The 22,173-nt window shown below is 41.5% G+C and overlaps 1 protein-coding gene across 1 annotated transcript in view; it reads right to left on the reverse strand.

Annotated features, from left to right (window-relative positions):
• Positions 1 to 1,127: 1,127 nt before the first annotated feature.
• The window catches only part of LOC125449518 (probable G-protein coupled receptor 139), a 43,323-nt gene continuing 22,277 nt past the window's right edge, over positions 1,128 to 22,173 (reverse strand). The window contains exons 4-5 of the mRNA XM_048525335.2: positions 4,971 to 5,186; positions 1,128 to 2,038 (exon numbers count right to left, since the gene is read on the reverse strand). Coding sequence (XP_048381292.1) covers positions 1,128 to 2,038; positions 4,971 to 5,088 — 1,029 coding nt within the window. The 5' untranslated portion in view covers positions 5,089 to 5,186. The remainder of the gene's footprint in view (positions 2,039 to 4,970; positions 5,187 to 22,173) is intronic.

The raw sequence follows: 22,173 nt of genomic DNA on the forward strand, positions 1-22,173 counted from the left end.
AGGTAAAGGGGAGTACAATGAGATCTAGGTGTTCTTGTACATCAGTCAATGAAAGCAAGCATGCACGTACAGCAGACAGTGAAGAAAGCTAATAGCATGCTGGCCTTCATCACAAGAGGAATTGAGTATAGGAGCAAAGAGGTCCTTCTGCAGCTATACGGGGCCCTGGTGAGACCGCACCTGGAGTATTGTGTGCAGTTTTGGTCTCCAAATTTGAGGAAGGACATTCTTGCTATTGAGGGAGTGCAGTGTAGGTTCACGAGGTCAATTCTCGGAATGGTGGGATTATCATATGTTGAAAGATTGGAGCGACTGGGCTTGTATATACTTGAATTTAGAAGGATGAGAGGGGATCTGATTGAGGCGCATAAGATTATTAAGGGATTGGACACTCTGGAGGCAGGAAGCATGTTTCTGCTGATGGATGAGTCCAGGACCAGAGGACACAGTTTAAAAATAAGGGGTAAGCCATTTAGAACAGAGTTGAGGAAAAAACTTCTTCACCCAGAGAGTGGTGGAATAATGGAATGCTCTGCCCCAGAAGGCAGTGGAGGCCAACTCTCTGGATATTTTCAAGAAAGAGATAGATAGAGCTCTTAAAGATAGTGGAATCAAGGGTTATGGGGATAAGGCAGAAACAGGATATTAGTTGTGGATGATTAGCCATGATCGTAATGAATGGTGGTGCTGGCTCGAAGGGCTGAATGGCCTACTCCTGCACCTATTGTCTATTGACAAGCCTCTGTTGCTGCTGGATCACGCTGATTAGGAGAGAAGGCTGTCTTTTCAGTGGGAGCAGCGTTTTCATTGACTGACGCAGCTGTCAGCTACAACAGTAAGCTACTTCATTGGATAGGGCAGTGGCCAATCACAAGGGTTGGTTAACTGCCATTTCAAAGGCAGCAGCAACATCCAACATCATGGGACAGCAATATGCAGATTCTGTAACGTATCAGAGAACAACAGAGTGCCTAGCCTGCAGAGTATCTGCCAACAAACCAACTGCTCACTGGCCATCAGCAGCTGCAGTTGTCTCCTCTCGCTCAATGGTACACTGTTGCTTATTTTGTCTCTATGGTTAGTTTAGGTATCAATAATCCATTCATAGTCTGGAAACAGTGTTGCACTCAAAACCTTTTATTCTTTATACATTCAATAATTGATCTAACTGGATATTTCACCACGCTCTTTGCCTGCTCTCGAAATTTGGACTGAGCCGCCCCATAAATAAATGTGTTTGTGCAGCAGCTTAAGTTTCGCAGCATCCATCCAACTTGTTGAAATATATATTCAGAATCGGTGTAGTCAGTGGGATCTGTTGCTCCAATGAAATAATACATGTTTTCAATAACAAACACCAACCATAGAACTATGAAGCTGCCAGATATGGTGACGAGTAAAATTAAAGACTTCCTTCTGCTCTCCATCTCTGGGTCACTGTGATTCCCTCCAATACTCTGACCTCTCAGTCCCTTACGGACTCGACTGGCCACTAAAATATGTTTGACTGTCAATGCATTGAGCAACAGAATTAATGAAAATGGGATGAAAGGTGTTAACAATGTATTAAACAAATCAAACCCCACCCAGTGTGGCTCAGTATAGAAGCTCGCTTTTGGATAACAGAACCATGGTATATTATTGATTATTTCTTGCTTGTCAAATATAAAGTAATAGGGAGAGTTTTTTAAACATAACAGAACACAAGTTATCGCTAGAATTATAACACCAGTTTTCTTGCTGCAATATTTTTCTTTCAGTTTCTGGCAACAAATGGCCACAAATCGATCAAAGGAGAACATGACGGTGAACCAGACAGAACAATCTGTGGCTGCACGAAGCAGGACAGTGTGGGCACTACACACAGGGGTGATAGATAAGAATGAAACTGGGAGATAATAATAATTAATTTGGTTCAGTACGACCTCAGTGATAACAACCAGTAGATCCGCCGTTGACATGGCCACAAGATAACACGTGGTGGAGGCATGGAGACCACACTTTCCACTGGATAGGATCACAATTCCCAGTAAGTTAACTGTGAGACAGAATGGGGAAAATAAGCAGGATATTAGGAATGAAGCATTCTCTGTACCTCAACCACATAGCAGTGAATGGAATTCAGCATCAACAAATGGTTGTATGTTGGGAATAATCAGAGATTAAAAGTTTAAAAGGACAGTTCTGAGTCTAACCGAATTTAAATACATTAATGAATCTGGAAAACATTGTGTTCAGCTACTTTTCGGGTTCCAGACTCTCTGTCTTGATTTCCACATAAAATTTCACACCTGGGATAAAAATACAGGATTGACATGTGGAAATATCCAATCCCATCCCCACCAGATCTGTACCTTCCTTTCTATTTGGACACATTCCAGGATTGGACTACATAACTGGTTAGGATCATTCATAACACAGTGTGAAACTGGATGAACACTGCAGGCCAAGCAGCATCAGAGGAGCAGGAAAACTTGGCGTTTCAGGTCCGGACCCTTCTTCATTGTTGCCTGCAGCTCCCCTTCTATTTAAATATCAGAGTCCCAGGGATTTATACATGTTCAATAGTTAGGCCATCCTCAGACACAGAAGTCCCCAGACCATGCAAATCTAAAGTTGAACATTCCTTGCATACAGACCCACGATGACGCTAAACCAAGTGCAAAGTCATTGGAATCTTTAGGAATCATTGCGCCTATCCATTGATTGGATGCTTCCCCAGGATGGGAATGTATTTGCCAGATACAGGCAATTGCCTCAGTGAAACCTGTTGGAGTAAAAATAGCTCCTCAGGCTTGGAGCCACATCAACAACCGGAAATGGTCAGGATTCAACACTCTCCTTTTGGATTCAAACTATGTTACAAAAATACCAAAACTTTGGACTCTGTCTGGAATCGAAACACTTTAAGGTTTATAGTCACGCATCTACTCAAACCTGTGAATAAGTAAATCAATTCAATATTAGGCATCCACAAGGATTGGTCTCCTTGTAGGATTGGACCCCGTTAAAGAATGGGAGCCCTGACCGATTTGGACAGGATCGAAGATTGTGCGTGACCCACAGATCAGATCATCCACAGGAACAAACAGATTTCTTGTTCCAATCCGCGTACAGTCGTTCCTCGAACTCACGAATTGCAAATTCACCAATATGCACCAAAACAAAAGTAACCAATCATTCAAAATCCCAGTTTCACATTTAGCACAGTGTAAGCTGAGATGTTGAGCATCTCAGGAGGAGGTCATTGAGTCAGCACGTCTCACTGACACTGTCAGCAAGTATTACAGCAGTATAATGATGCACTTGGCTCCACTATCGTCAAAAATGTGTGCTGTCTGCATAATGCCCTCCACATGTTAGTTGTTCAATGGTCCTCCTGTATCTGCAGCACTGGAGAGCTTAGTTCCGATCCATTCTAGCAGGGTGCCTGTGCATTGCATGGTGCTTGTGTTGACAGGCAGACAGGTCATCCTGTTTTCACTTTGTCAGGACAGATGGACAACAGGTGGCGTTTAATTCAAGATAAAGGAACCAAACTTTTTTCCTCAGGTGTGGATGAGGAAACGAAGTGAATTGAATTCTGGGAATGGGGGAGCGGTTTATATTAAATATTGTAGGACATTCATGTTCCTGAATTGAATGCACAGAAGCCATGGAAGGAGGTTGAAAGGCAATGGCCAAAGGTGCAGCAAGTGAGGAAAAAAATGATAGAATTTCAGTCTGATATTGACTACATTTCCCAGCAGGTAAAAAAGAGGTGATGCTTTTAATTGATTTACATATTTTAAATCAACAAAATGTGAAAAAATGTCTTGGGTAGAGCTGAATTAATAAATTTGTTAAGAACATCATCCAAAGGCACCATGTTTCGAATTCAAATACATCAGAGAGAGCGAGAGGGAGAGGGAGAGATAAAGGGAGATGAAGAGAGAGAAGGAAAGGGTGAGAAAGAGAGGGAGAGATGGAGAGGGAGGGAGGGAAAGAGCCGGCGGGAGGGAGAAACAGATAATTTATAGGTGGAATGAACTGTGAAATAAATTAAACAAATCAATTACTTGTGGGGTCATCAAACAATTCCAAGGAAGCGATGTCAGAAAGATTGTGACTGGGGACAGCACCATATTGTTGGTGGGTCTAATCCCATCCACCGTGAAATTAAGAGCAGCTCGGATTCAGTGGGATAATCAAAAATCATAAAGTGTTAGAATTGCTGAACAGATCAGACAGTATCTGTGGAGAGAGGAGCAGAGTCGAAGTTTAGAAAACAACATGCATCTTCTTTGACAAAGTTGATTTTGATTCTGAATTGTGTAGACAGACACAAATTGAAGTGGAAGCTGCATTCTATAGCACAGTTCTGAGCACAAAGGGAAGGAAATAAGTGGTGTTGCTGAATGCATGTGTCAAATGAATCAATGGATGAGGATTCAAAGTTTGGTGAAAACAGAGAAGTCTCCCAGTAGAGCAAATAATCTTTCATGTAATCGAAAATATTTCAACATATTCATGATGAATGTTTGATAAACTAATCCACCACAGTGATCCAATGCAGTCAGTGACTATGCTCAGTGATATTCTTTCTGGATGGGTACTAGAAGTACTGTACAGTCACAGGGGTCAGGTATGATAATCTGAGTGCTTTAGTATACGTCTCCCACTGAAAGATGATGTCAGAGAGTTGGCTTGCACAGAGGTTTGATTTCACAATTCACAATATTCCACTAAATACATTAACTCAAAAATTCTAAGCCTATTAGTTACAAACTGAGGTTTACCATCTATTCAGGAAATTGAATGTGACCTGAGTTAAATCATCAGTCAAGAAAATGATCTCACAGTTAACATGTTGGTATAACCAGGACTAAGAAATCAAAATGTAACATTATAAGTTACAAAGTACCAAAGAGAAGCTCATACACAAACTTACAAAACTGCTCTGGTTGCTTCAATCGATGATTGTCATTTACCTGTTATACCAACAATCGCAAGAACCATATAATATGATTTAAGCACATGCTGAATTGGAATAAGCATTTTCCATGTGAAGTGATGAGACTCTTCTTGATGCTGGCAAAGTGCTTGCATTAAACTTGAAGCTGATCATTTCCAGTGCTCTCAATTTATACCCTCTGAGATCACCTTGACGATAATGGCGTAACTGCATCTTTTATTTCTTGTTGCTTCTTTTAAAAAAATGAAAACAAATTAAGGCAGCCTGCTAATTCTCTTGGTAACACGAGTTAGTTAGTGCTGGGACTCAAGTGCACAATTCAGACAGAACTAATAACAAAAGTAAAACTTGAAAAAGGTCACTTTCTGACAGGTACAGTGCTGTCCACATAAACATTCTGAATTCAAGATCTCATCCCGACTCAGTGATGTCCTTCTATTCACAGTGAACCATTCACTGATTAAATTCCAAATGTTCCAATGCTTTTCTCGGGGTTGTTTGACTGCATTGCGATATGAAACTGACCTCTTTAGCTTTCACCACCTTGTTCAGTGATTAGAGTAGGCAATTTGTGAGAATGACACAAAAATAGTTGAGAAGACTGATAGCGAGGATAACACGAGGAGTCTACAGAGGACTGCAGACTGGTCACCTGAATGGAAAAAATATAATCTGGAGAAATGGGAGGCTTTTCATGTTGGCAGAAGGATAAAAAAGTTGAACATTATTTTTATGTGTGATGTTGGTAGAAAGTTGCAATGCAGACGGATTTCAGAGATATCATAGAAACATAGAAGATGGAAGTAGGAGGAGGCCACTTGGCCCCTCAAGCCTATTCCACCATTCTTCATGGTCATGGCTGATCATCCAACTTAATAGCCTAATTCTGCTTTCTAACCATAACCTTTGGTCCCATTGGCCCAAGTGCTATATCTAGTTGTCTCTTGAATACATTCAATGTTTTGGCATCAACTACTTCCAGGTAATGAATTCCACAGGCTCACCACTATGAGGGTGAAAAAAAAAATCTCCTCATCTCTGTCCTAAATCGTCTACCCCAAATCCTCATACTGTGAGCCCTGGTTCTGGACATACCCACCATTGGGAACATCCTCCCTGCACCTACACTGTCCAATCCTGTTAGAATTTTGTCAGTATCTATGAGATACCTCCTCATTTGTTTGAACACTAGCCAAAACAATCCCAAACTAGTCAATCTCTCCTCATATGTCAGACCTGCCATCCCCGGAATCAGCCTGGTAAACATTTGCTGCACTCCCTCGAGAGCAAGAGTCTGCGTCCTCAGATAAGGAGACCAAAACTGCACACAATATTCCCCATGTGGTCTCATCAAGGCCCTGTACAACTGCAACAACACATTTCTGCTCTTGCACTCAAAATCTCTCGCAATGAAGGCTAACATGCCATTTGCCTTCTTTACCACCTGATACACCTGCATGCTTACCTTCAGTAACTTATTCACAAGGACAACCAGATCCTGCTGCACACTCCCCTCTCCCAATTTACAGCCATTCGGGTAATAATCTGCCTGCTTGTTTTTGTTTCCATCGTGAATAACCTCATATTTATCCAAATTTTACTGCATCTGCCATTGATTTTGCCCACTCACCCAACCTGTCGAGATCATATTGAAGGATCACTGCATGGTCATCATGATTTACCCTCTCACCCAACTTCGTATCATCTGCAAACTTGGGGATGTTAAACATTTTGTTCCGTCATCCAAATCATTAAAATATATTGTGAATAGCTGGGGTCCCAGCACTGATCCCTGTGGCACCCCAGTAGTTACTGACTACCAATTTGAAAAGGATCCATTAATTCTTACTCTTTGTTTTCTCTCTATTAGCCAGTTTCCTATTCATCTCAATCATTTCCCCCAATCCCTCGCGCTTTAATCTTGCACATTAAACTCTTATGTAGGACTTTGTCAAATGCTTTCTGAAGGTCCAAATAAATGTCATCAACTGGCTCCCCCTTGTCAACTCTACTAGTTACATTTTCACAGAATTCTAACATTTTTTCAAGCATGATTTCCCCTTCATAACTCCATGCTGATTCTGTCTGATCCTGCCACTGCTTTCTAAATGCTATAAAATCCTTGACAATGGATTCGTGCTTAGATCACAAAAAAATGCTAGTGTCCAAGTTGCACAGCTAATAGGGTAGGTAAATTGACTATTCACTTTTATTACAAATTACAATAAAGGCTGAATCTATACAAGGCAATATTCTGACCACACCTGGAAGATCATGAACAGTTTTGATTCACTTATCTGTTGAAGGGTACATTGGCTTTGGTGGCAGTCCAGAGAAGTTTGATCTCGAATATGGAAGGATTTACATAGGAGGAAAAATCAACCAGATTGGGTTTGACCCCATTGGACTTCAGCAAAATGAGAGGATATATGTTAGAATATGATAAGGTTCTTAGGGCATTTGACAGAGTAGATGCAAAGATTGTGTTCCCGTTTGTGGGATACTTCAGAACCCAACTGCATATTCTCGGAATAATTTGTCACATATTTAAGAAAGAGATATGAATGACTTTTTTATTTTCTAAGTGGGCATTAATATTCTCTCAGAGAATTTTTGTGATGATTTTCCACAGAGGACTGTTGATGTTGTGACATTAAGCATATTCAAGGCTAAAATACAGATTCATAATTAGTGAGGGAATGATGCAGGAAATGGTGTTGGAGGTTTATAAGATCTGCCATCATCTCCTTAAATAGCGAGTGGGCTTAATAGCAGCAATGACTTATCTCTGTCCTATATCTAAGTGTTTTATGGTCTCTTGTTTGCAAAATTGATTGATTTAATTTATTATTGTCACATGTCATGAAATACATTGACAAATTTAATTTTGCATGTTAAACAGAGAGATTGTACCATACAATGTGCACCAGGGTAGCAGAACAGATCATAAAATATGTAAGAATAAGATCGTGCTGAAGTCAGTTCGTACAAAGTCACCACCCTCCAGCACCAGCTTGCCAAGACTGTGACCTTTCCCACTTTTGCATTACTGCCCTTTGGTGAGTCCATTCGAAATCATCTCACAGTAATCTGAAAATCTTCATCCATTGAATGTCTTGCCATTCCCACATTGGAAAGTGGGAATCTGCCGGAGTTCATAACATTTCCATTACTGATTCCTCCTGTCATGTGTAGTGCTTCCCTTTGATGACACCATCAACAAACTTGGGTCAACTTCCAAATGTGTGCTGACCACACCCAGGTCCAGTTTCATTTCTATCTCCTCTCTGTACTATACGTATTTTGAAGCTCGAATTGCTCCAATTAAACAACTAACGTGTTCAAATATTTTGAAAAAACTTCCACACTTCGTCAACTGCCTTTCTGAATTTTCTGACATGTACATGAAGGTAATGTGTAATGTCATACAGTCACAGAGGTATACAGTCATTCAACATGGAAACAGATCCTTCCATCCAATTCGTCCATGTTGACCAGATACCCTAAACTGATCTAGTTCCATTTGCCTGCATTGGTCCATATCCCTCGTAACCCTTCCTATTCATGTGCCCATCCTGATGCCTTTAAAAAGTTATAATTATTTATACCAGCCTCTACTACATCCTCTGGCAGCTTGTTCCACCTTCTGTGAGAAATAAGTTGCCCTCAGATCCATCTTAAATCTTTCCTCTCTCAACTAAAACCAAAGCCCTCTGGTTTTGGAAAAGAGACTTTGGCTATTCAACCTATCCATGCACCTCATGAATTTAAAAACCTCCGTAAAGGTCATCCCTCAACCTCCAACACTCCAGAGAAAATAGCTCCATCCTATTCAGTATTTCCGTATAGTTCAAACCGTCTATTTCCAGCAACATCCATGTAAATCTTTTCTGAACAATTTCAAGTTTAACAAGATCCTTCCTGTAGAAAGGAGACCAGAATCGTAAGCAGTATTCTAAAAGTGACCTAACCAACCTCTTGTACAGCTGCAACATGACCCTCCCAACCCCTATACTCAAGATACTGACCAATGAAGAAAGCGAGCAGGCCAAACACTTTCTTCACCATCCTGTCTACCTGCAACTCCCTTTTCAAAGAACTGTGCACCTGCACCCCAAGGTCTCTTAGTTCAGCAACACTCCCGAAGGCCCGACCATTAACAGTGTAAGTCCAGCCCTGGTTTGCCTTACCAACACCTCACATTTAGCTAAATTAAATGCCATCTGCCACTCCATTTGCCCACCCAATCAAGGCTCCATTGTATACCGAGGTAACATTCTTCACTGTTCACTGCACTGTCTATTTTGGTGTCATCTTCAAACTTACTAAAAATACATCCTATATTCACACTCAAATAATCTATACAAATGAGGAAAAGCAATGGACCCAGCACCAATCCTTGTGGCATACCACTGCTCACAGGTCTCCAGTCCAACAAACAATCCTGTACCACCACCCTCTGTCTCCTACTTTCAAGCCAATTTTGTATGCAATTGGCTAGCTCCCCTGGGTCCCATGTAATCTAAGCTTACTAAGCAGTCTACCAAATCCAACACATCATCCTCCGACACTTCCGCTATCTGCAGAATGACCCCACCACTAAAGATATTTTTCCCTCCCCACCCTTATCTGCTTTCTGGGGGGAGCACTCTCTCTGTGACTCTCTTGTCTGTTCCACACTCCCCTCCAGCCCCACCACACCCGGCACTTTTCCCTGCAACCACAGGAAGTGCCTCACCTGCCCCTACACCTCCGCCCCCAAGAAGACTTTCCACATCAAGCAGATGTTCACCTGGACATCTACTAATGTGGTATACTGTTTCCATTGTGGCCTTCTCTACACCGGGGAAACTAAGCGGAGCCTTGGGGACCACTTTGCAGAACACCTATGCTCAGTTCGCACTAAACAACTGCTCCTCCCAGTGCTGAACCATTTCAACTCACCCTCCCATTCCTCAGACATGTCCATCCTGAGCCTCCTGCAGTGCCACAACGATGCCACCCAAAGTTGTAGGAACAGCAACTCATATTCCGCTTGAGAACCCTGCAGGCTAATGGTATCAATGTGGACTTTACAAGCTTCAAAATCTCCCCTCACCCTACCGCAAGCTAAAACGAGCCCAGATCATCCCCGCCTCCCTAACCTGTCCTTCCTCCCACCTCAAGCCCCACCCCTGTCTCCTACCTACTAACCTCATCCCACCCCCTTGACCTGTCCGTCCTCCCTGGACTGACCTATCTCCTTCCTAACTCCCCACCTGCACTCATCTTAACTGGCTCCATCCCTGCCTCTTTGACTTGTCTGTCTCCTCTTCACCTATCTTCTCCTCTATCCATCTTCAATCTGCCTCCTCTCTCTCCCTATTTATTTCAGAAGAAGGGTCTAAGCCCAAAAGGTCAGCCTTCCTGCTCCTCTGATGCTGCTTGGCCTGCTGTGTTCATCCAGCTCTACACCTTGTTACCATGCAAAACCTTGTTCAGCCTTGCTGAAATCCATGGACAATGTTTGCACACTGCCTTCATCAATCCTTTTTGTCACCACTTCAAAAAACTAAATCAAGTTAGTGAGACACAATTTCCTATGCACAATGTCATGTTGACTATCCCTAATCAGTCCTTGCCTTTCCAAATACATGTAAATCCCTAACCTCAGAATCCCCTCCAACAGCTTGCTCACCACCAATGTCAAACTTACCAGGCTATAATTTCCTTGTTTTTCCTTACTACCTTTCTTAAATAGTAGCACAACCTTAGCCAACATCCAGTCTTTCAGCACCTTATCCATGTCTATCGATGATAGAAGCATCTCAGCAAGGGGCCCAGCAATGTTTTGCCTAGCTTCCCACAAAGTTCTGAGATACACTTGATCGAGTCCAGGGCATTTATCTAACGTGATGCATTTTAAGACATCCAGCACCTCCTCTTCTGTAATATGGACACTTTTCAAAACATCACCATTTATTTCCCCAAGTTCCCTAACTTCTATGTTCTTCTCTACATTAAATACTGGCATTATGTTTTAGTTTGGTAAGTCACCCATCTCCTGTATTTCCGCATATAGATGGCCTCATTGATCTTTAAGGACCCCTATTCTCTCCAGAGTAATTCTTTTGCCCTTAAGTGGACTCCTAATGCCCTTATACTCCTCTAAGGATTCATTCAATCTGCGCTGTCTGTACCTGACATACATTCCTTCCTTTACTTGACGACAGTCTCAAGTTGTCTCGTCATCCTGCATTCCTCACATCAACCTGCCTTGCCCTTTGCACTAACAGGAACATAGATCTGTATTAACCCTGACCTGAAATTTCTCTCTGTTGAAAACACATTACATTCTGAGTCTAGATTCGCCAGCGCTCTATCCCCATCTCAGACTATCAGTCACTGAAACATACGTCACACTCCCCATACTCTCTTCCAAACTTTTGCACCTCTTTTGACACTGGCCCCTTGGGTGCATCCATCTCATTCGTTCCTATTCTTCCTAATTTGATCAGAACTGCAGAATCAATGGTAATGAAATTTCTTCTTTAAACTTCAATGTCTTTATACTTCAAGGAAGACTCCTGCTTCATCTATCCTTGCTGACTTTGTGAATTCCCATTAAAGTTCTCATTCACTCAAAAGGAACACAATTGTTACACTCATGGAAGAAGATTTACCCCTGTAGCTACCCCCTTGACCACCACTGTCTCTGTCTTTGTCATGCTCACATTAGTCTTTGAGCATTGACTCTGCTCTGTCAGTAACATCTTCTCCAAACTTGCAAACTCCTTTCCACATCCTCTTAAATTCAAGATTATTCCCCCACTGTTGCTTGCTAACAATCTCTCTGGATGTCACAAATTTACCAACTAGGCTACAATGCTGCAGAACTTTATACTGAATCACTGTATGCCAAATCTCATCATCATTCCTATTGTCATTACATCAGCTAAAATATCACTGTATTTTGTTATCACAAAATTGGTGCACATTTCTCTGAATATCTTCTTTGAACGTATGTATTATACAAAGGACCATTAAAGTTAAGAAAGTCAACATACAAAACATCTTGGCATTGCCTGATCACTATAGACCAATACAGTCAATTACGTTCCCAGGAATTATCCCCATATTACTGGAAGTTCATTCACTTGCATTAGGGGATTTTCACTGCATTATTCTCAATAAAGCAGTTAGTTTTGTAGGAACCAGTCTTATGCACGGTTTTGCACGTTTGTGCAAATATGTTGCATCTCTCCTTTGCATTTTGGGAGGCAATGGTCTAATGGTATGATCACCAGTGTATACGTCCCAAAACACAAAAATATTCAGTGGACTGAGCTTCAAATCATGTCATTGCAGATTATGGAATTTGAATTGAATCTTTAAAGTAACATCTGGAATTAAAAATTAAATAATGACTGTAAAAACATGGTGAATTATTAGGAAAATAACATGTTTGGTTCACTGATGTCTTTTACAGAAGGAAACAACCATCCATACCTGGTCTGGCCTATATGTGACACCAGGCCCACAACCGTGTGGTTAACTCTGAACTACAGTCTGGGCAATTAGGGATGGGAAATAGTCTGGCCAGGGACACCCACAACCTGTAAATGATCTCACCTAAAATTGGACCACTTCTTTCCCTAGGTCTATTCAATAAATTAAAGTTCTCCCCTATCTCTGATCAGATTTTTTTTCAATGTGCATTCACTCACTACCTCCATATTTCTTGATTTGCATATCCTGAACAAATTCTTTGCAATTTATTTTCTGACCCATTCTTGTCAAGGTAATTTTTTTCTATTTGCATCAAAGATTGACTTGGCATGATGCCATTTGGAAAGTGAATTGTTCTCCCCAATCTGGTCAGTTTGCAAGCATTTGTCTGTTTCTCTGCAGCCTAAGAACATCTGTAAATTGCCATATACATCTGTTTGGCTTTTTGAGCTTGTTCATGGTGATCATTTCCTCCCACAAGCCCCTACACGATCACAGCAAAGCTCCCACAATTTCCAAATCCAATTCCTGGCAATTCATTGTTTGACCTCTTAATTTCACTCTCTAATATTTCTTAGATATTGCAAGATTTTATGACTTGCCAACTTTTAAAACAGCAAACCTTAGTCTTTTTTTCCGAACAATGTGAATCTCATTTCTTCACATTATATCATATCTGCCAATTCTTTGCACATAGTGAACCTGCCCACATCGAATTGTAACTATTTTGTCCTCTCCACTGCTTTCTCTCCCACTCAACGTGGTTTTGTCACTGAACCTGGATCCAATATATATGTTGAGGTTCAGCAAAAGACGAACAAAGGGGTAAGGCTAATGAAGCAGGAGTGAGAATAAGCAGGAGATCCAGCATCTCCTAGGCCATAAATGTGAATTATTTCTCAACCAGCACTCCTTCAAAACTGAAGAAAACAAGCAGCCATGCAACTGAAGACCAAGGTGCAACGAAGAATCTGTGACATAAAGAACAGTTGCTGGGTGAAGAGAGTCAGCAGGAGAGTCAGTGACTCACTGATAGCCACAACGTGAGAGGCCTCTTTAGCACAAGCAAAGCCATCTACAGTCCAAAGACACAGGGAATGACCCCACTGAGAGTCAAAAACAGAGAAACACTCATTAAAGACCAAGAGGCAGTCAACTCCCACAGGTGAGAGCACTTTGAAGGCCTCCTCCACCAATTCTCAGCCTTCGACGGAAGTGGTCCTGAAACCATCCCACAACACACTACCCATTGCCATCTCAGCAAACCTCCAAACCATAATGAGTACCTCATCACCCTTGTCTGGAATGAAGAGAACATGCTGGGAAATCTCAGATACACTGTAATTATGACCATCTCCAAGAAAGGAGAGAGATTCAACTATATAAAGGTTTCCCTACTATCTACTATGGGAAAGGTAATCACGAGAATCTTCCACAGTTGCCTCCTCCCAGTGGCAGTAGACCTCCTCTCAAGTATCAGTGCAGCAGCCACCCGTCAAGAGGCAGAATGGACAGGATTTTCAGTATGTGACAAATCAAAGCATAGTGGAAGGAATGGCAGCAAACTCTTCGTACATGTCCTTCTTCAATTTCACAAGGGCCTTTGCCTCTGTCAACCATGAGGGATTATGGCATATTTTCCTCAAATTTGGATGCCCACAGAATTCTGACACCATTCTCCACCTGCTTCACAATGACATCCAAGCCATGGTCTTCACCAACAGATTCGCTATGTGCCTACGCAGAATGTGATAGAACTAAATAATTCTACAATCAACAAGTTCGATCTAAGCCCTGAAGTCTTGTCACATCTAGTTGCAAATTATGGTGAACAATTCAACTACGCACTGTAGGAGGAGAATCTAAATATATCTCCAATAATCAACAATGGGGCAGCCAAAACATCAATACATAGAAAAGGTTAAACGTGTTTGGAAAACTCTTCAGACAGAAATGCTGATGGTTTGATTCATCTTGGCCTCCTTTGACTGGCAAAGGCTGGGGCCTTGACAACATCCAAGCAATGGCAGATGACATGTGCTTCAGAACATGCTGCCCCCATAGTCAAGCAGTTCTTACTGAGCTACAACATTGGCATTTACATGAGAGAGTAGAAATTTGATCAGGTATATGTTGTGCACAAAAAAGCAATACAAAGCCAAATTGGCAAATCACACCCCATCAACATATTCTTGGTCAAAATGTGAAAGAATGCCTTCATTCAAACATGGATAAAAAGAGTTAATTCTAGGCGTGGATAAGTCTGAATGTGTTTAACGTCAAGGTTGTATTAGGCCAAGCATGGCATTAAGGAATCTGAGCAAAACTGGTGTCAATGGTAATCAGTGGAAATGCTCCCTGGTTGGAGACATCCTGCACAGAAAAGAAGAAAGCTGTGGCTGTTGGAAGTCAGTCATCGTAGCTGCATGAAATCTCTGCAGGAGTTCCTCAAAGCAGTGACATATCCCTGACAGTCTTCAATAGTTTCATCAATGGACTTCCCTGCAACACAGGGTCAGACATGGGGATGTTAGCTAATGATTACACAAAGTTCACGAGCATTTGTGACTACTCAGATACTGAAGCACTCCATGATCTTTCATCCTCACTGTCCACAGGTACAGTGCCGGAAGATTGGAGAGAGGCAAACATCATTCCCTTGTTCAAAAAAGGGAACGGAATAACTCCGGAAATTACAGGCCAGTTAGTCTTACGTCAGTGGTGGGCAAATTATTGGAAAGGGATCTGAGAGATATGATCACTTGGAAAGGCACAGTTTGATTTGTGATACTCAGCATGAATTTCTGAGGGGTGGGTCATGCCTCACAAACGTTATTAAATTCTTTGAAGAAGTGACCAAGCATGTGGGTTAAGGTAGAGCAGTGGATGTGGCATACATGGATTTAAGTAAGGCATTTGATAAGCTTCCCTATGGTAGGCTCATGCAGAAGGTAAGGAAGCATGGGATAGGGGGAAATGTGGCAGATTGTATTCAGAATTGCCTGACCCTTAGAAAACAAAGGGTGGTAGTGGATGGAAAATAGTCAACATGGTGCTCAGTTATGAGTGGTGTACCACAAGGATCTGTTCTGGGTCCTCTTCTATTTGTGATTTTTGTAAATGATTTGGATGAAGGAGTGGAAGGATGGATCAGTAAGTTCGCGGATGATACAAACGTGGGTTGCATTGTGGACAGTGCAAAGTGCTGTTCTAGGTTACAAAGGGACATTGATAGGATGCAGAGCTGGGCTGAGAAGTGGCAGATGGAGTTTAACCCTGGAAAGTGTGAATTGATCCATTTTGGAAGGACAAACTTGAAAGCAGAACAAGGGGTAACAGAAAGATTCTTGGCAATGTGGAGGAGCAGGGGGATCTTGGGGTTTATGTTCACAGTTCCATGAAAGCTGCAACCCAGGTTGATGGAGTTGTTAAAAAGGCTTATGGTGTGTTAGATTTCATTAATATAGTGATTGTGTTCAACAGCTGTGAAGTTATGCTCCAGCTATACAAAAGTCTGGTTCGGCCACATCTGGAGTATTGTGTCCAGTTCTGGTCGCGTCAATACGGGAAAGATATGGAAGTGTTCGAAAAGGTGCAGAGGAGATTTATCTGGAATGGAGGGAGGGTCTTACAAAGAAAGGTTGAGAGAGCTAGGGTTTTTCTCTTTCGAACAACAAAGGATGAGAGGTGACTTGATAGAGGTGTACAAAATGATCAGAGTTATAGATAGAGTAGACAGCCAGAGACATTTTTCTAGGATGGATGTAGCTGATACGAGGGAGCATAGTTTTAAAGTGAGTGGAGGTAGATGTAGGAGAGACGTCAGAGGTAGGTTCTTTACTCAGAGAGTGGTTGGAGAGGGTAGTTGAGTCGGCCTCATTAGGGGCATTTAAGCGGTTATTAGATAGGCATATGGATGATAGTATAAGGTAGGGGTGGAGGTTAGATAGACTTTAGGATTAGGGTAAAAGCTCAGCACAACATTGCGGGCCGAAGGGCCTATACTGTGCTGTACTGTTCTATGTTCTGTGTTCCATATCCAAATGCAATAAGATCTGGACAACATCCAGGCTTGGGATGAAAAGTGGCGAATAGCATTCATGCCACATAAATATTAGACAATGATCATCTTTAATCATAGTAAATTAAACCACTGTCCTTTGATATTCAATGGGGTTAACCATGCCGAATCCTCAAGAATCAATATCTTGGGATTACCAGTGACCAGAAACTGAACTAGGCAATCCACAGGAATACACTGGTGACACAACAAATCAAAAGGTAGGAATTCTGCAGCAAATGACCATTTCCTAACATCCCAAACCCTATCCACCTTCTGCAAGGGATAAGTCAGGTGTGTGGTGGGATACTCCTCTTTTGCCTAGACAAGTGAAACTCCAACAACACCCAAGAAGCTTGACATCATCTGAGATGGCACAGTCCACTTGATTGCCACCACATCCATTTGATTTTCACAACTGACTCTCACTAACAGAAATAAGTACCAGCTAGTAGAAGCATATCAGAAATTCACCAAAGTTCCTCAGACAGAACCTTCCAAACCCACAATCATCTAGAACGGCACGACCAGCAGAACTACAAGCCATTCGCCATCTTGATTTGAAAATATACCACTGCTCAAGCATATCTGCTTCAAAGTCTGCCATAACAGTATTGTAAGTCTATGTAGAGCACATGGAAAGCAGCAGTTCAAGTTGCTTGATCATTTCTGAAGAAGGGTCTAGGCCCGAAACATCAGCCTTCCTGTTCCTCTGATGCTGCTTGGCCTGCTGTGTTCATCCAGCTCTGCACCTTGTTATCAACAGTTCAAGAAAGCAGCTCAGCCACACATTCTCAACAGCATCTAGGAATGGGAAATCGATGCCAGCCCATTCAGAAAAGCAGATAAATTGATTAGAATTCATTAAAAATGCTGTCCAATCGTGACTAATAGTGGACACTTGGTTTTAGGTTTGTGAGCATAAGCTGGTTGGATACAGTCAGTACTTTACTTTGTGTGAAAAGGTGAAGTGATATGTTGTTTCGAACAATCCATCAGTTTTTCAGAGGCACGGCTTACAATAGCTGCATCACATGGACACTGACATTCATAGATACCAGATTATTCATAGATGAGATAGATAGAACCAATTTAAAATGTACTCTTATCAGGACTGAAGAATATTTGGAAATATACTGAAATTATTGTCATAACAAAGGTTAGGTATGGAATATTTGTATTCAAGGGAAAAATTAGTGAATATTCTTAAAGTGCTTGGGCTCAACAATAATTTAATCTTGGGTGCAATAACCACACTCATCATTTGTGCACTATGTTTTCATTAGATTCCAGTTTTAAAATTGAACTAAATAAATGAGTGTATTTGTTTATTGGACAATCAAGCTCCTATCATCAAAAGATTTATGATCTTCAATAATAAGACTTTGCTGTTAATGGTCAATACAATATTGAAAACATCTGGATTAATTTTCTGAGACAATAAAATGTGAGGCTGGATGAACACAGCAGGCTCCAGCAGCATCTCAGGAGCCCAAAAGCTGACGTTTCGGGCCTAGACCCTTCATCAGAAGGGATGAAGGGTCTAGGCCCGAAACATCAGCTTTTGTGCTCCTGAGATGCTGCTGGGCCTGCTGTGTTCATCCAGCCTCACATTTTATTATCTTGGATTCTCCAGCATCTGCAGTTCCCATTATCGCTGGATTAATTTTCTGCCTTGCGTCACACATCAGGATGTTAGTTGGTATCATGCCAGCCATCAACGTAGATACACAATTCTGTTTGGACACCGGTATTGTGAAGCTGACAGGCACTGGATATGGTTGATGAGGGATTCAATGCAAGGCACCATGAGTTGCAGTATTCTATCACCTTCGTAACAACTTCATTAAGAATTTGGTCAGGGTGTAGAATTACGGAGTTTATGTGGCACACCAGATTTTATCAACACAGCCGAACTTATGAGACATGGTCATTGGCAGGTCATTTGTGTAAATGCTGAAAATTGCACTGAGCCTTGCACTAGTCCATGGTCTAACCTGTTTCGTGCACTTCCCTCTCATTCAAAGGCATCTGTATGATTCTGTTGTGAGGAAATGTTTGAATAACTGTCCAGATCCAGTTTAGAAGCTATCTGAACTGATTTAGGAACCAGTCACTCTTTATTGGAAGAGGTACCAGTTTGTACCATCAAGACAATATGTGGATTCAGGCCTTTTCAATAGTATTTTTGATGTATATAGTAGTGCAAATGTAGTCTGTTTATTGATCTGAACATGCATCAGTTGTTTCCTGCGGGTATTGAATGGAGCAATAATCAGCCGGTTACTGTAGTTTCTAAATTAAGCAATAATTAGGTGTGTACTCTGATTATTAAAGTGACGATAATTCAATAATTTTCAGTTGAAAAATATAATTCTGTTGGCTTCATTTTAAGAGTCAAAGAAATAAAGAGGTACAGAACTTGGACCAAAACTGACAAGCAGTCTATTTCTCACAGATTAATCCAGCAACAATCGAACATAGTCATGCTCACGGAATCCCACAATTCAGATGATGTCCCAGACAATACAATGATAATCTCAGGGAGGGTCCAGTTCCACTGGCAGCTCAGATCCAGCAGAAATAACAACTTCCTGGTATACAGTCAAGATGGGTTTGGTGGTGCCCTAGAAATGCTCAGCATTGATGTTGACCCACAAAGCCTCAAGGCATCAGATTAAAGTCAGGCAAGGTAACATTCTTCTGTTTATCAATTACCACATCCCTCGAATTTCTGTATTTGAACACAATATTGAAGGTGGAAAAGACAGAGAATGTACTTTGTGTGGGAGGCTTCAGTGTCCATCACCAATACAGATTCAGCAGCATCATCTGCTGACTGGACTGGGACAGTTCAAAAGAACACAGCTGCCGGGCTTGGGCTGCAGCAGAGGATGAGGAAACCAACAAATGGGAAAAGAATATAACAAACCATATTGTGGCCAATCTGCCTGTCACACAGTTTACAGACACTCCGTCACTATCTCTGTGCTAAATGGGATATACTTCAAACAGATCTACCAACTCACAACTAGGTGATCGGGTGGGGTATCAGCAGCATCAGAATTATACTTTGCATGACTCATAGACAATCTGCCCGACATATCTGGCTGGTGGTTTGAGATATAGGAAGAGGTGGGACAAGCTGAGGCTGTTTTTACCCCTGCAATGTCAGAGTCTGAGGGGTAGACCTTATAGAGGTTTATAAGATCATGAGGGGCACAAACAGGGTGAATAGTAAAGGTCTTTTTCCTAGGGTAGGGGAGTCCAAAACTAGAGGGGCATAGGTTTAAGGTGAGAATTGAAAGGTTTAGAAGTCCCCTGAGGGGCTAATTTATTACACAGGGGGTGGTGCGTGCATAGAATGAACTGCCTGAGGAAGTGGTGGTGGAGGGTACAATTTCAACATTTAAAAGGCACATGGATAGGTATATGGAAAGGAATGGTTTAGAGAGATGTGAGCCAAATTCTTATGACAGACCCATTCACTTGGTCATGTTGACTATTTTTTTTCACGCGCTTGAGAGTCAGAGTGTTGGTGGTATAACGGTGAGTATGGTTGCCTTCCATGCACCGGACCTGAGTCTGATTCCCAGCCATCACAGGGTTGTGATTTTATATCGGTTTTCAACAGAATGACCCCAGATGAAATAAATGAGATTTCATCGCTGACATTTGCTGAAAATACATTAATGTTTCATTGTGTGATAAGACAGACCCATCAGGTTGTTCCCTGATTTCATGATGTGGCTTTCTCTGAATTGCAGTGTGGAACCAGCATCACTCACCCTCTCAGAAGCATTCTCTGCTGCTGCCTCGCATGTTTTATTTCGATGTTGACTGCAGTACAGGGATGGTCTTTCCAGCTTTTCTTGAAAAGTGAGGTACTGCACCCACCTGAAATTTGAAATTATCACAGAAGCTGCTGGAAACCCTGAATTGCTCCAATGGCTTCTGCACACACGGGGAGGGAAGGTGAATATTTCAAATCTATATAAGGCTAAAATAAGCTCAAGCCTCAAAACAGTCAGAGCTTCTAAGCATTTCATTTTTACACAAATACAACGCTTTCGCTATTTCAACTCTTTCAGCCTAACAAACTATTTTTTGTGAAACATGACTCAATTTCGAATAAAGCTGTAACTTGATAAGCTAACAAATATCCAAACAGTATTCTTTATTAGGTACAATTAGTTGTTTTATCATTTTAATCTTAGTATGTTCCAAAGTGAGTGTTGAGTGCACACACAGATTCCATTCGCTCACATGAAGCTGTTTCTGACAAACTCTGAACATTTGATGGGCTGGTTGCTGTTCCTGCTTACAGCCAGTAGTGGTCACTAACCTGTGGAACAGTGAAGTTCCCAGATCAGATATGGAGACAACAGACAAGAATTATTGCTCGTGTTGGACGGTGTGAGTTAGAAACAATAACGGGGAGGGAGTGGTGAGGGGGAGGGAGAGGGGACCAATTACTATTACATTTCCAGTGCTGGAAAAACGAATTTAAAAACTCTGGCAAAGTGTAAAATCATTTTAAGAATAATTGATTAACCCAGGAGAGTCAGCATGGATTTACTAATGGAAAAATGTATCTTTTGATGCTGACAGATTTTTGTTGAAGGAAGAAGATGACCAATGAAAGGGGTGGTCGTGATGCACATGAAATGAATTATAGGATTACTGTGCATGTGCATCACTGAAATAATTTAGTTGAAACACTGTTAGTTGGAAGATGTAAATCTTGATCAAAGCTGGTTTTCACAAAGTGTTCATTTGGTTTCACTGACCAAAACTGATGGTGTCTTTCTGCAGTTCCTTGATTTATCCTCAGCATTCAGTATTGGTCACCTGATTTCCTGGTATATATCACTGATCTGGAGTTGGAGAGAAGACATTGAATTTGCATATGGCAACACATTAGTCGTCAGTGATGGGAGGGTTGTCTGTATACTGCGGGCAAATCTTCAGCAGCTGGTCATCTGAGGAAAAAAGCTGTGAAACGGAATTCCATCCAAAGAATGGTAAGATTACAGAAGAGATGAGTGGTTACAGATCTGTTGTCCTTTCTACAGCCCAGTCTACATGAAACTGCAGGGTGATCTAGACTGTACCCTCAAATTCATATTGTCCTATTTCTAGAACGCTGAAAGTAAATGTAACTTGGAACAAATCTGTTACAGTTCTTGCCCAAATTTGCATGTGAGACGATCTAGCTTATTGAATTTGCCTCTGCCAATACAATGTTAATATATTGGAACAGTCCATCCCTCTCGAAATAAAACCTAGTACTCGCTTTGTTTTTTTTTCTCATGGCTCCTCCATTCTCTCCATTCCTAATTCCATTGATATACCTTGCTTGAGAACATAGTTTTAAAGTGAGCGGAGGTAGATATAGGGGAGACGTCAGAGGTAGGTTCTTTACTCAGAGAGTGGTAGGGACGTGGAATGCATTGCTAGAGAAGGCAGTGAAGTTGGCCTCTTTAGGGGCATTTAAGCGGCTGTTAGATAGGCATATGGATGATAGTATAACGTAGGGGTGGAGGTTAGATAGATCTTAGGTGTAGGGTAAAAGCTTGGCACAACATTGTGGGCCGAAGGGCCTGTACTGTGCTGTACACTTCTATGTTACTGTTTTGTAGTTACATAACCTTTTAATCAGTTATGTTTT

This window comes from Stegostoma tigrinum, chromosome 46 (assembly GCF_030684315.1).
Source record: "Stegostoma tigrinum isolate sSteTig4 chromosome 46, sSteTig4.hap1, whole genome shotgun sequence".
NCBI classification, from domain to species: domain Eukaryota; kingdom Metazoa; phylum Chordata; class Chondrichthyes; order Orectolobiformes; family Stegostomatidae; genus Stegostoma; species Stegostoma tigrinum.